This window comes from Carassius auratus, chromosome 35 (genome assembly GCF_003368295.1).
Source record: "Carassius auratus strain Wakin chromosome 35, ASM336829v1, whole genome shotgun sequence".
Lineage (NCBI taxonomy): Eukaryota > Metazoa > Chordata > Actinopteri > Cypriniformes > Cyprinidae > Carassius > Carassius auratus.
The window spans coordinates 18,059,903-18,076,098 of NC_039277.1; the positions used below are offsets into that span (position 1 = coordinate 18,059,903).

At 32.8% G+C, this 16,196-nt stretch overlaps 1 protein-coding gene across 3 annotated transcripts in view; it reads right to left on the reverse strand.

The window, feature by feature from the left end:
• Positions 1 to 11,218, reverse strand: part of rasgrf2a (Ras protein-specific guanine nucleotide-releasing factor 2a) — a 31,649-nt gene extending 20,431 nt beyond the window's left edge. For all 3 annotated transcript variants that reach the window (XM_026220491.1, XM_026220490.1, XM_026220489.1), the window contains exons 1-8: positions 10,562 to 11,218; positions 4,376 to 4,482; positions 2,764 to 2,911; positions 1,798 to 1,887; positions 1,419 to 1,672; positions 694 to 773; positions 257 to 450; positions 36 to 145 (exon numbers count right to left, since the gene is read on the reverse strand). In XM_026220491.1, the coding sequence (XP_026076276.1) occupies positions 36 to 145; positions 257 to 450; positions 694 to 773; positions 1,419 to 1,672; positions 1,798 to 1,887; positions 2,764 to 2,911; positions 4,376 to 4,482; positions 10,562 to 10,840 (1,262 nt within the window). In that variant the 5' untranslated portion in view covers positions 10,841 to 11,218. The remainder of the gene's footprint in view (positions 1 to 35; positions 146 to 256; positions 451 to 693; positions 774 to 1,418; positions 1,673 to 1,797; positions 1,888 to 2,763; positions 2,912 to 4,375; positions 4,483 to 10,561) is intronic.
• Between the last annotated feature and the right edge of the window lie 4,978 nt (positions 11,219 to 16,196).

The following is a 16,196-nucleotide window of genomic DNA, read 5'->3' on the forward strand; positions in this document are numbered from 1 at the left end:
TATTATTAAGTTTTTTTTTTTTAGCTTTTACTCACTTGGACAGTTCCTCAAGTTTGGATTTGGCAAATTCCAGACTCTTGCGCTCCACGTGTTCATGAGGCGTGTGTGCGAGGAGCTCATGAAGGGTGATGATGTATCGTGGAATCTAATAATAATAATGGAAATGTTTAAATGAAATGCAATGCGTAGTGTTGCTAGTGTCACTACTGTTTGTTCTCACGCTCCTTGCTCAAAAGGTCAGAGGTCAGCGGTTCACCTGAAACATAGGGTATGTGAGGAAGGTTTCCAGCATCCGGCCCTCACAGGCGGCGTTTGCTTCGTACTGCTTCAGAAGCTTGTCAAAGTCCCGGTTCTGTTTACAGTTGGCCAGAACCTGCAGACTGTACTGATGGTTTCGCACAAACTCCTGATAAATGTTCAGCATCGGCAGCAAGATGTCGAAGAGATCCGCTGAAACGTGACATAAGATGTGTGACATGTGAGCACTGAAGTGAAGTCAAATAACAGATTTCATTTGTCTCTATTCTGACTTGTGTGAATTATTAGATGAGAGAATTATTCTTATGTTCATTTTTGTTCTATATGTGGAGACTCCAAAAACATTGCACTGCACTTTATATTATGAATGAATGTGCGAAAAAATCTAATAATTTAATCTGAATTAAATATAAAATGCAGCTTAAACAAACTCACCTAAAACTAATGTTGGCCAGTTGGCTATCCGAGCCTTCAAGCCTTGATGGAATATCTCATGGAGAAACATTATCGTCTCACTTAAAAACAGCAAAAAAGAGAAATGCGTGGTGCATTCATTACTAAAAAACATATTACGCTTTCAAAAAAAAATTGCATATAATTGCATATTTTAATCATATGATAGTTGCATATATTAAACATTTATTTGTGTTTGTCAACAGCTTGCAAAAAAGTAAACAATCTAAAATACTGTGTAATCAGAATCAGAATCAGCTTCTTTCACCAAGGAATTTGTTGGTATATATATATATATATAATGATAATAATATTAATAGTAATAATGTAGTGTATTATAATGATTTATGTGCAGACTGTTTAGATTTTTTTAACATTTTAACAATGAAAAAAAAAAAACTATTGCAAATACTGTTTTCATTTTTTAATTATGTGTTGGAAACTAAACAAAAGATGTAAAGTTGTAATTCTGAGAAAAAAAAGTCAGAACTGTGAGATATTTATCATGCAATATAAATTATTTATTTTGTGGTGGAAACAAAAAATCTGAATAGTAAGATATTAATTGCAAGAAAAAAAAAGTCTGAATAGTGAGATAAATAATCGCAGTTACTTTTTTTTTTTTTTTTTGAGGTGGAAACAAGCTTCCACATTTTTCCAGCAGGCGCTCGATTAATTAAAGTTGTCCATCAGAACATTAAATATACCTATTGAGGAAGATGCTGCTGACGTCGTCGTGACTAATGGGGGGTTTTTTGGAGCTGGCCGCCATCCTGAGCGGCCGCAGGAAGCAGTTGACCAGGATGGAGAGCTGGAGCACGTACTCCGTCTCGGCCTCCACCATGTTAAAGACGATCTGGTTTCTCTTTCTCATGCTCTCGGCGTGAGGTGAGCAGATGTAGTCCTGCACGATGATCTTCCACTTCCTTCTGCACAGCCAACCACGCATGAAGCTTTGCACCTGGGAGAAAACACGCAACGGAGACGCCCCAATGACTGCACTTATGCTAAAAACAATAGCAAAGATTATTGTGTGAATGAAGAGGATATAGAAGTGTGAACAAATGTATGTAGACGATCTTTTACCTTCTTGATTTTCTTGATATCTGGATCTTCTTCCTCTAGATTGGACTGAAAGGGCAACATTCGCTCTTTCGTTTTATTCAGAACAAGAATCTGAAACACAGATAACAGTGAATGCACACAAGGCAAGGCTGCCAGGGTTTTCCTGCACAATTGGACTTTTGAACAATTTTGAGAATGCTTTGACATTAAAATGATGTTTTTTTTTTCTTCTAATTTTATCATGCATCGTGAGCACCAAACAGGTTTAATTGTAAACAAATAATATGAAGATGGATCATTTTACTAACGTGTATTGAACCTTGACATGCATTTGCTCTCATGTGACAAAGTAAAGGTTGCATGGATATATATATATGTATTAAATCAAATTTAATTCATGCATTTAGCAGATGCTTTTATCCAAAGCGACTTACAGTGCATTCAGGCAATCCTAACATGTATATATACATAAGAAATGTAAAATAAATTAACTAAAAAAAAAATTATAAAAATGTATTTTAAGTCCCTTTATGGGTATCCAGCAGCTGTCAACTGTGATTGGACGCTTAAAAACTAGGCTAGTTTTCATTCATTTTCAGTTGCTTCTGGGTTGGATTCTTTTCTTAGAATAAAAAAAAAGTATATATAAAAAAGCAAATGCCTTTTTTTTTTTTTTTTTTTGCAATTTCAAGTTTATATCTCACAATTCTGAGAAAATTTTTAAAGTTTTATGGATAGCTATGTCAGTATATCACATGATGTAATGTTAAAATGTGTTATTAAAATCTATACTTCACATTTTATGCAATTTATCATGCAAAGTGCTTTAAAACATTTTAAGTAACAAAACAATACGGTAAATGAAATGTCTATCGACTGTGATTGGATGATGGAAAAAAAGTTGTAATTCCTTATGGGTGGGATTTGTAGTTTAAATTTGTTCTGGGATCTGGCAACCCTGAATAGAACCGATGAAGATGAACAGACCTCTGCCTTCAGTCTCTCGATCTCTGTATCCTGGTCTTCCAGTTGTGTCCGCAGCTGATTTGCCGCCACCTTTTCCGTCTCCATGATCTGCACCAGATGGATGTATTTCTGCATGAGAACTTCCCGCTCGATGATGAGGTCTGAATAACTGTCAGTGAAACATTTACAAAGAAAAACTCTTGAGTGCTGAATGCATCAATGAGCCACTCAAAAGTCTTATTTAATCTGGTCTGTTTTGAATTGAATTTTACCTTATGTAGTTTTGTTTATGGCCTTTGAAGATGTTGCATCTGTCTAATGTGATCAAGTGTGAGATGAACATGCAGTGAAATACTGTGTCTGAATGCAATGCACTAAAAAACCTACAGGACGTGTTTTCTTCACTTAAAATGTCAAATAAACCTCACTATCCTCACTATGCATGCTTACAGTATATTGTGAGTTGCATTTTATCATTTGCATTCTGCATTATTTTCTCCTCCATCATAAAGGCCCTGAAACTCATCAGTGATGTAGAAATGTGTGAAATGTGAGACACTAACAGAAATCATTTTGCATGCTTTTCTAGCTCATATCAATGTATATGCAATGGGATGCATCATTTCTCTAATATCTATTAGCTTGAATGTTCTTGGTTTGAAACCCAATCCAGAAAAAAACAATCAAGTTCTTAAGTTATCTTCAATTTAAATATTAAATAATTTGGTTAATTGTTTAATATAAAGATCAAGACTTTGTTAATATTTTGAATTAGATTTCATATATAATATAATATAAATATAGATAAATAATAGATTTTCATATATAATTTCCTTATTTTTTCACTTTAATTTTTGTTAAAAGGTTTGGCTGTTTTTTTTTGTGTTTTTGTCATTTTTTCTTATTTTTTTACGTTTAATTTGCATTTTTTTTTTGTTTCAGCTTTATTTTCTAAAGCTTTTTAAGATTTAGTTAGTTCATTCATTGCAACCTCTTCATTCAGAATAATTAAGTTATAATAAAGGTAATAATAAAGTTATACAGTATAATAAAAACTTTAATAAAGTTAATAAAGTTGAATCTAATGTAATCTAATCCGATCTAAAGTTATTGAAGTACTTGAAAGAAAACTAAGTAAAACAGAGAAATTATCATTTTAAATTATTATAAATTTTTATATTTCATTATTTCAGTTAAGGATTATTTCAAGTAATGTAAATTTTTATTTTTTATTTTAGTAATTTAATATAACTAATTTAATATAATATAAATTTTTATTTTTATTTTAGTACTTCAAGTTTAACTAAAAAACAAAAACAAAAAAATGTAATAAAAAAAAAAAAAAAAATATATATATATATATATATATATATATATATATATATATACACACACACACATTAGAGCTAGAGTTAACAGTTATTCCATATAAAAAGTAGAATTTTTTTAAACAGTTTTATTTTTAGTAAATTATAATAATCCTGGTGTGGGACTGGTGAGGTATTTTTTCTTAGGAGAAATATCTGAGACTTCAGCAAAAGTCTCCATTCGCAATTGCTAACAGCTATAACAAGACTCAGCAGAATCACATAATGTTCTGCAAAGACGTCGAGTGTTTTGTCTTCTATTGTACCTGGCCTGATGAATGGCCTCCACCCACTCATTACAATCTCCATCCTCTTCTGTCCGCAGCTCCAGAGGTTTCTGCCCATCGTGGCCGAAAATCACCAGGAAGTAATACTGAAAAAGATGAGAAATGAAACATCAGCGTGCAGGCCACAAATCAGCATTCAGCATTCATATTGAATTTGACTCATTGTGAGCAGCATTAAAACAGTTCTGACCTAAATAGAGATGCTTCCAGCATTAACTTGCATGCACTCATTAAATGGATATAACTGTAGATGTGCTGCTGAGGAATTTCACCTTGAATCATGAAGCTGCATGTGAAACAGCCGATCAAAAGAAGGTAATATAATAAAACACCAAGCGCATCGCCAAAGCACAGTGGAAAAATATGAATAGATCATGTCTGGAAGGGAAAACTCTCATTCTGTGTTCAAGTCATTTTTCCCAAAAATGCTGATTACAGCTGTTACTGATTACAGATTATTACATGACGAAAAACTGTAGTACGTACTCATTTCAGCTAATGTAATTCGACTACTTTTTAGAATACTTTAATCAAACTTTTACAGAAGAAAATACCATATTCATATAAAAAAAAACAAAGACAATGAAAGCATAAAAAATGTAATCAACATCATAAAATGCATTAAACACTACATTAAACCAGGGTTTGTCAAACTGGGGTTAATGTAAGAACTGAAATAGGTTTGTGAGTAAAATTAAAAATTAAAAACAATTGTTACCAAATCTTTCGGTCGACTTGTACACTTTCAATTAGTGCAGGTTTTGTATTTATTTTTGCAACTGATTGATCATAGACCACTTTGATCTTGTCTAATGCAGCTCTCAGTTTTTGAATGAATATTGCCAATATTACCCAATAATTCAGTCTTTTTTCATTAATAAATCTGAGCTGCAGATCAAAGAGGCCTATGGTCAATCAATTCCAAAACCTGTGCAAACTGAATCATTTTTGAATAAGGAAAATGATTTTCACTACAGAGTTTATTTTCATTTGTTCATGGATAGAAATATGACCTGGATAGTTTCACCCTCAAATAAGAGACGGAGCAAAGTGTGTTTTATAGGACGTAGGCTTAAGGGCTCGTTTGTGTTCTCATGATGCACGGCTGGTGTGTGTGTGTGTGTGTGTGTGTGTGTGTGTGTGGTTATGTAAGCGGTAGAGCTTCTCCTCTGTCTTTAATGCGTTGTCCTCAGCCTCAGGCCTTGTTTAAACCGAAAGATAACAATAGACACGGCCATCCCACAAATACATCGGATTCTGTTTCACTTTCAGCGACCCACAGAACTATCATCTCCCACTGAATGGCATTAAAATCAGCTGTATGCATCCGATTACAATAACAAAGCTCACTGACGTGTCAGAATTCACATTCGTATCGGACTCGTTTGCATAATTTTTGCTAGAAGCCCTAAATGCATGCTTTCTTGGGTCACGCACATGTAAATGCACACAGATTGTCCTTTCGAAGTCATGCACTGCAGACTTTTTTATTCAGATAACTGTGTCTGAGAGAAACACGATGCCAGAAGGGCTGCTATTCTTAGACGGGAACCATGCTCTGTGTTGCACATGTGTTTACGGTCAGCAGAGCTCATGAAACGGCAAGAATCCTGGGAAACTACATCTGTGAGAAGCCTGGAAATATAACAAAATCAACATGCAATGGCATTCTAATGCATTTTAACATTTAATAATCATACAAAAAAAAAAAAATTATATATATATATATATATATATATATATATATATATATATATATATATATATATATATATATATATATATATATATATATATATATATATATACATTTTACATTTAAAATTCATTTTATTTTTAAAAGTGGTCTGGAAAAGATTTTATGCATTAGGAATTAATAGTTACAGCTTCTATTTTTCCAGTCTTTTATACATAAGGATTTCATTTTCTTCTTATTGCAATAAATATGATCAAATCAGAACATTAAACAACTGACACAAATATAAAACATACTAAATAAAACTAGTTACAGTGATTAACAACAGCTTAAAATATATTTTAAACATATTACTTAAAATATTTAAAACTTTCTGATATCCACTAATGCTCCAAAGATTAAAGTTAAAGATTTAAAGCTGAAAACTTTTATTTTATTTTAACAAATAAATATTTTTATTCAGCAATGATGCAGAAAATGGATCAACAGTCAAAGTCAATATATTTATAACATAAGAAAATACTTATATTTTCAATTCAAAATGCTTTTTTTGTTTTTGTATGCAAAGAATATGAAAAAAAAAACATTACGGTTTGGAAAAAAAAAGTATATCTAAAATAACTGTTTTCAACATTAATAATAATAAATGTTTCTTGAGCAGCAGGGTCAAGGATCATGTGACACTGAAGACTGGAGTTTTGATCAAAGGAATAAATTACATTTTAAAATGCATTCACATGGAGAACAGTTGATAATATTTAAAAAAATACTGTTTTTATGGTTTCAAATAAATGCTGCCTTGTTGAGCATTTGTGGAATTTTATCAACCCCACATTTTTTAACAGTACAATTATATATATATATATTATTTATATAAAGTCTCAGAAGGCAAGCAGACTTACTTTATCACATCATTTGCAATGTTTTATGATAGTGAGTGATCTAAAAAGTAAATTAGGTGACTTTTATGCTGACTTTAAAGTGAACAGAACTCCACTTAAAAAGCTGGTGATGTGTAAGAGCTGCAAGCATACAGTGGCACTTCAACATAACTTCAGTCATGATTTTCATCGTAACACAAGTCAGTGGCACGCTGATGGTTGTGTCAAGCACATTTCCTTCGCATCCGAATCTTTATCATGTAAGTTCAAAGAGGAAGATGAACCTAAAGCTACACAGCCAGGAAATATCCACCAATCAGATAATACAGTTATGAGCACTTTATATCACAATAGCTCAAACTGGATTGGCTTATATCAAAAACCGCCAAACCATCACATTAAAAACATTACCATAATTAATGATAATTTAATTCCAAACTAAAAGCAGGCATTTCATGCAGAAGATTTTCTTTTTTTCCCATCAATAAACGACTGTTTTATAAATACACAGGTTAGTTTGCACATCACAAAAGCTTATTTAATTGAGTTGGCCCAGAAATCAAAGCGCAAACAGCATTTGCTTTTTAATTATGTTGAAGTACTTTGAAGCCCTTTGATGTTTAACGCGTCCACATTGAGTAAAAGCAAATCCAAACACGCTTGACTTTAACATATACCAATATAATTTTTTTTCCAGTAATACCAAATTCATGTGCAATGATAAAGAATTGAAAATAATTATGTAAGTGGGTGTAAAAAATCAAACACTACTGGTAAATGTTTGAAAAACATATATTAATATAATATATGCTGCACATCACAGAAATAAATTACATTTTAACAGATACTCACATAGAAAACAGATATTTTAAATTGTAATAATATTTCGCAATTTCTACTATATTTTTAATCCAATAAATATAGCTTCCATGAGCAGAAGAGACTTCTTTCAAAAACATAAAGTAAATGTATTTTTTAATTATGTTAGTAAAAACATAGGCAATTGTAAAAGAAAAAAACTACACTAAACGTACAAAACGTAAAATAAAACAAAATGAATAAGGTCTCACAGTTTGCGTCCACACACACACGATCCGTGTGTAGAACGTGTTTCAGATTAGAAATCTGATAATCTCAGAGAAGTGTGTGTGTGTGTGTGTGTGTGTGTGGAGGGGGCAGCAACATCTGCTATAACATAACAGAAGAGATTTTACTTAGCTAAATCTGACAAAACCTCTCTTAAGGGGGTAGCTTAAGTTAGAAACTGTACATAAATACAGATTTATTTACAAAATGACAAACTTTCTGTTTTATGGTTAAGCTATGGTAATTCTAATTCATAATTCAGCCTAAAATAAATAAATAAATGATGATAATGATGAGGACAGCTCATCCTTTTTTACCACATATGTATTGTTATATTTTTTATTAGATTGTAAAGACATTTTAGTTTTCTGTTTATTTGTAACTGTCAAAAGTGTTTATTTAAACTAATAGAATTAAGTTTTTTTATTATTAAAATTCTAAATAAATAAATGCTTTAAAATGTAGATAAATAAAAATAATTCATCCCTACAGTAATTTAACTTAAATATCAAACTTTATTTTGATGATAATCACATTTTATGAATAAAAATATATGACCGCACACTCATTTTAATAAACACATTTATTTTTACGATTTTCCACTGCAGTTCTTTCTCCATAACTTGCATCTCCATAAGATGTTTGAATGCTTTAGTGCTTTGTTAAAGAATTTAAACACATTTTTAAATCACATAATTTGAGCATTATTTAAAAAGAAGATCATCAGAATGTTAAGAAACTCAGGTTAAGGCCAATGAACGGACAACAGGCGACAACAAAACGTGTCTCGTGTGGTCCCAGTAAATGGCCGGGGATCAGAATATATCTGCTTCATATGCAGAAGATGAGTGTTTAATCTGCAAGATGCTGCTTAACATGAGCAGTGACCGCAGCACATGTCTGTTTAAATGCAGGCTTGCTTCCAGGGATGTAAAAATACTGATTCCCAAACCTCTTGACCAGAGAATTCCCATGACCTTTCTGTGACTACTGAAAAAGCTGGGTGGCTGTCCAATATAATTATTAACATATAGTATGTATAATATAGTATAAAATATAATTTAATAACAGAAACTAAAACAAGCGGGAAGAAACTTCTGTTAAAATGCCATAAAAATTTTCAGGCTGATGATACATTTCAAAATAGCCAAATATCAGTGAATTAATAATTTTGCTTGATAAAGCCCTCTGTGACTAATAAAGATTCCACCTACAAGTGTCTAACCCATTAAATAATTCGGAGCTGAGCATAACTACTAAAATGTATATACGCAATAGAACTTTTTAAGTCTGCACACTGACAATATTTTATTTCAGAACTCATTTGTATTCGGTTTGCTGATGAAAACCTCAAAACTCTCATTTGAAGCCACAATATCAGCACACAGGCATTTACTCACTTATATACGCTCATTTAAAAGCCTTCATGTTTGATTGCAATATATGGGCTGCTATTGCTGGTTTTAACATCTTTACACTAACACATAGGAAACAAGGAACATAGGAAGTTGTCATAAGGCTAATTAGAGGAACTAGAGCAGTGGTTTATTATGTTGGTTTCATAAATCTGTATTTTTTTTTTTTTATTAGGACGTTTAATTAATTTTGTACTTGAAACTAAGGTTACTATATTTCACAAACTAAAACCATTAAAAATGTTACATGGAAAAAAATGTTAACAAAAAGTTTAATTATGCTTTTTTAATATTCTATATTAAAAATAAAACATAAATGTCACAATCACCATGCAGCAATCATCACAGTGCACTATCCTGTACTGCATTTCCCATAATTCTTTGCACACATTCATCAGCACTTATTGTTTGCACCTGTGCCTTGTTAGCTCACACAATAAAAGTCTGGTTCTTATTGCCGTTCATTGCTTAGTCTTGTATGTACTCCAATTCCAAGCCTTGTTTCATGGTTGTCCTGTGTCTTGGTTGCTGGTTTTATTTACCTGCTTGTCTTTTGGATACTCTTTGCCCTGTTGTTATTGTTTGGACTGATCACCCTTGTATCTGACCTTCTGTCTATTTCTGGATACCAATCAAAAAACACTGCACTTGGATCCTCAACTTTCATGACAATGAAAAAGCAGAAACTTATTTTATTTCTGCAAATTGTCAAAATAAAGCAAAAATATTACACTAAATGTATTAGAATAAAAATGTAAAAAACAGCAACTAATAAAAATGACAAACACAAATGGCAAAAATATTAAACCAAAATAGAAAAATAAGAACAGAAACAAAATAACACTGCTTCAAACTCAAATTTTAAATTCAATCTATGTAATATAAAAACAAATGTAGACCCCTGTGCACATTGTTCAATATGACCCTCTCAAACTCACAACAGACACCAACATGTGCTTTGTTTAGAAACCAACTTCCTCCAAAATTGGCACACTTGCACCTGAAATGTGGCTTTGGTATAGACAGCTAGTAATTATTAAACCACGGATGAAATGTGGAGTGAAACCGAGGTCAGATCATAAGTTACCTGCTGTTTATCTGAACTCTCTTTCCCAACGGTGGACACTTTGGGAGCCGGGATCCTCTCGCAGGTGCATCCCTCCAGCAAATAAATCCCTGATGGTCTGGTGCTCTGCTCGTTCTCAAAGTAAAACAGAACATTCTGGTACAGCGCGAAGTACTTTTCGGTCCAGCGGTTGTTTTCTGCGGCTTTTTTACTCAAGAACCCGCGTTTGATTCCCTCTTTACGCGCGACCATGGACAGAAAAAGCGCGTGTCCTTCATTATAACGCACGCTCTTCTGCATCTTACAGCTCTGACTGTCACACTGAACCCATCATCCTCCTCCTCCAAACACACATCAGCCAGAGATGATGATCTATAGTCCAGCCGAACGCGCTGATGCTGTGCGTAAAGGAGATTCCAGACGCGTAATTACGCACAGCGATATCCTAAAGGAGTGCGCGAGTAACAAAACAAGCGAAAGTACACTTCAGAAAGTGATAAGGTTAACATATATTAATACATAATGTTTCTGAACTGCGCACAGCTACGTAAAACAAAAATAGATGCAGTGAACAGACGGTACAACAGAATCACGACCGAGATCAGCGCTAATCGGCTTTGACATCGATTTAAAGAGACAGAACTATTTACCCCTCCAGTCTCTGTTTACCCGATGGTCTCTATTTACATCACTGTCCACAGAGAATACTCTCTTTCTGAAATGAGTATCGCGCTTTTCTAGGAAAGTGCATATGCTAGAACTAATCTAAGTCCATTTTCAGGAACATGACTGAAGCTTTATCTCTTTACTATTTTTTATAAGTGTAGTTTACACAACGAGCTGTTTTCAATGACAAGCCACTACTATAAAACGCTACTAATAATAGGCTAATAATAAGAACAAACAACTTAATACAATATTTCTAAATTAGCGTATAGGTCGAAATCATCGTATTGAATCGGTTCGTTCGAAAACGGTTCGTTCGAAAATGATTCACCAAGTTATTTAGTTCGATGTGTGTATTGACTCATTTGTATAAAACTATTTAAATACTGTAGTTCTTTATATAAATTAGAATGTTTTGAAAAGTTATGAGTTGCATTTTAGTGTTAATGTCCATCATACTTCACTGTTGTTGTATTTTCTGCGTCAGCCGAGGTAAACAATACATATTTTCCACAACAATAATGATAATAGCAACAAATAATAATTATAATCTACGATCGAGTACCGTTTAAAAGTTGGATTGAATGTACTGAATCCGTTCGTTCGTTCAAAAACGATTCACCAATTCATTTGATTCGATGCGAAAGAAAAAGGTTGTTTATTTAAATAAATGATCATCTCTTATAATTTTAGCAGTCGCGTTTTGTCTAAATGTCCATCAGAAATTCAGCTGTTTCCACAACAATAATACATATCACAACAACAAATAATAATTTACAAATTTACATATAGCGTTTGGATTCGGTTTACTTATTTGGTTCGCTGGGCGCATTTGAGTCTTGGTTTTATTAAACATATTTAAATACTGTCGTTCTTCACTCTAACAACATTTTCTGTCACTCTTTTTAGTATTTTGTGTGTAAAACTAGGTGGTCTAAACTAAGGCCAAATTGAACTTCGAAAATTAGGACTTTCCACATTAAAACACTTGTAGTGAATTTGCAAGTCCAAGCCAAAATTTAGTTTATTTCATTTTAACAAGAGTTTGATGAAGTCTGAACTTCATAAATATTGACATGTACGCCCCCTGGTGGTGACTGTATGACGTCACTAGTAAAAACGATGCTATTATTGCACAGACATTCATCACTTCTTGATAGCAGATCATAGCAGAAAAACACAGTATACTATATATAATAATGAGATTATATATGATGGCATGTGGTGCATGTATTATGCATGAATATTATGAATTCTGAGCTCAAGATGCATTCTGGGATTTCCTTCACTGGAAAGGATGCATTTATGCTGCTGCCTAGAATAAGTCACAATTCCTTTAAAAAAAAAAACTCACCTCTCTAGGCATCTAACTGGGAATAGAGGCAATGTTTCATGTGATGTCTGTGATTAGAAACTGACATTAAACTTGTTTTCAGTCGAGAATAAAGCATCATAAAGCTTGTGGAAACTCACACCGGTTCTAATTTCATCTCCTGCTTCTGGCTTTAAAGCTGACTTCACTCCTACAAAGAGATGAACTTGTGTCTTACAGAGGAAGAGCCCACGAAACCAGACGCCCACTTCAACACAACCTCTGCAGGGCCGATTTGGAACAGAGCAGGAAACCACATTAAGAGCTTACCCAGCATGCTTTGAGACTTCTTTGGGAACATGCAGTATACTATTGAATATCCTTGCAGCCAAAACTCAATCTCAAAGTATATGAGCATGCATGAAACATCTAAAAAGCCTGCAAAATGCTACCGTAAAATGAGGATAATGTGGTAAATTCAGAACTAGGACAGTATGGGGTCAGCTGAGGTCCTCAAACTCATGATTTGACATTCATATCCTTTAAGAACAGCTTGAGGGGTTTTCTCTGAGGAAAAGGAGAAAAATTGGATCAGAAAAATAATAAACGATAAAAAAGTAAATATTAAAGCAATGTAAAAATCTAAAAAAAAAAAAAAACATTGTGATTTAAAACAAAAACATATATATATATATATATATATATATATATATATGTATTAATCTAAAAATACCACAAAGAGGTAAAATTACAGCGCATATTTTTCCTCTCTGATATTTTAAAATATGAAGGCATTATTACAATATCAAAAATGGGGGGGGGGGGGCTTTTAAGAAATGTTTTTAATTTTTTTAAATATATATATATATATATATAAGAAAGTGTAAAAATGAAATATTTAAAACTGAAAATATTACTTCCAAAATGCATGGCAAGTGTTTCAGTCAAGGGCAACCCTGTGGGATTATGGGGGATTACTGGTTTGTCTGTCAATCCCAAAAATAACATCATACTCATAAATCTCAAAAATGGGAATAGTGTGGCAATCTGTTTGTAGATGCTCTGTTTCTAAACAAACCCAAATGGAATGAAGATTCAAGATTTATGGATTTGGTAAAGGGTATTACCAGGCCAGATGTTCAGATACTGGGAACAAACATCATCTTTATGCTCAACAACAAACTAAAACTTCAGCGAAAGGGTCACAATCATCAATAAATGAACAGTACCAATACATTTAGCTGTGCTGGTTTTAGTGGTGTTCCTATAAAACGGTTTCTATTGCCCTATACCAAACACACACAGATTCTGTCAGCAGCTGGGTTCTAATCATGATCTTATGATATTAGTATGATTTTACCACACAAATGAAACTCTTAAAAACTGCTGATAGAGTGCCATCTTGTGGCACGTCCAGAATGAATAGGTCATTTTTAGTGGTGTTTGATAAGCCAAGCATCACTAATCAACTACTTAACAAGGTTTTGTCAACCATTCGGACTTTATCAACAACGTAGCAATGCCACAGAAAAAACCCTTGTAAGTGCATAGCAAACCCTTAGCAGCCACCCACAACACTGTAGCATTGAGTCAGGAGGAAAGCAGCATTCATGTTTTCTTGCTCTGAATACGGACGGATATAACATGTTCTTTTACTGAAATGAAAATCAATCTGAAAGGACATTGCCGACTGCTAATAGAGGAAAAGCATCATTAATGTCACTCAGTTTACTGGGAAAAGTTGCACCTGATGTTCTTGAATAGTTGCCATGACGATGGCTAAACAATTAGACTGTCCAGTGTGAAGCAGGTTCATGGTTTCTTTTAACAGCAGACACATGTGCAGTGTACAGAAGAAAAGGAAACAAGAAATTAAAGAACAAATTTAATGGAGTAAAAATTTAACATAAAAAAAATAAATAAATAATATTTTTTTTAAATTAAACCTCTTAATAGAATAAATAATAAAAAAAAAATAATAAAATAATTAAATTCAAAATAGAATAGAATCAAATCAAACCCCAAAAAAATAAATAAAAAAATGAAAAACAGAATAGAATAAAACAGATTAAAATATAAAAATGTCATTAAATAAAAAAGAATAAATAACTTAGAATAAAATTAAACAAAATTTAATTAAAGAAATGAAATCGAGCAGAGTCAAAATAAAATTGCAAATTAATAAACAAATTAGAATAAAATAAAACGAAATATAAAAAAATTAAGTGAAATCAAAAATGTATATAATTTCTAGTATCCCATTCAATCCATCAAGCAGAACCTTTCAGAGAAATGATTAAATAAACTGCACCACAGAACGAGTAACTTGGTCATGAGTTTGATTCAAACACTGGACACAGTTGAGCTTCATTAAGCTAATAAATGACCTTCGCTTCCAGGTGTTGCATATTTAAAATATTTATGTTCTAGCATTGAAACATTTCATGACAGAGAAATCTCAGACACCAGAACACCCAAAATCATCCCAACCAAAGGTAACCACACTAAAGAACTCGTTTATTATCCCTTCTTTATATCTGCATTACTGTGGTGGTAAGCGGCTCAGTTAGTTGCTGCAGTAATCAGCTGTGATCAGAAGCACTCGGTCTCTGGAAGTTCACAGTGAGTTTAGTCAAACCTGTGTGAGACTCATACGCAGCGTTTTATTCCACTGGTTTCCATGGAGATGGCATTGCTCAAGTGGACTGAAACTACGCCATCTCACCTTCCAATCAACCTGACGACAGTTCTTTCACATATCAAAGACGCTACTATTTCAGACCCACCGCACCATATAAACACCATTATTCAAAGGCATGATGAAAAAAAAAAAAAAGAGACAGGAAATACAGCTGTCCTTATACAAGGTGTTTTTTCTTTTTTTTCTTCGGGAGTCGCTTCCTGTTTCGTAAAAGCATTGAAAAACATTTTAATGTGCTGTCATCTGCAGGTCATACTCGAGTTCTGAGACATCACACATGCAACACAAGATGTACAAACCACAGATGATGGAGTTTGGTGCAGGGTCCCTGTGAAACTCAAGATCTCTACAGTGAAGTAAAACAGACATTAATGATGCATTACAAGCAGCAAAATTAATTAATGGATTAATAATAACAGGTTTGCATTGGATTTGCATGAAGAAAATTAAGCACGGTTGCATTGTTGTATCAAAATATTGTAGCTATCTAAAAGTAAAAACAAAATAAAACAAAGACAGTAATGAGAATCTGGTAAATGTGCTTAAATGCATAAAAAATGTTTATATAAATAAAAACAAAAAAAGTTTATTTTTTTATTTATGTACGTGTACACACACACACACACACACACACGCACACTCACATATACATATATATATGCACACAAAATATATACACATACACAATTAAAATCCTATTTATATCTATATATATTAAATATCTATATAACTGTATATAAGTGTGTGTGTGTTTATGTACAGTGGGCATAGTAAAGAATCACCCCTCTTTTACAAATTTTGACTTAATACAGCTGGATAAAACTAAAATCTGTGTCAGTCTTCATTTCAGACAGCAAAGCAATAAAATGTGATTATTTTAAAGTTTCTATACCCAGTTTCTATACACACACACACACACACACAATAAAATATGAAATAAAACCGTTTCTGGATGTGTTTCAATTAATTCACTTTCA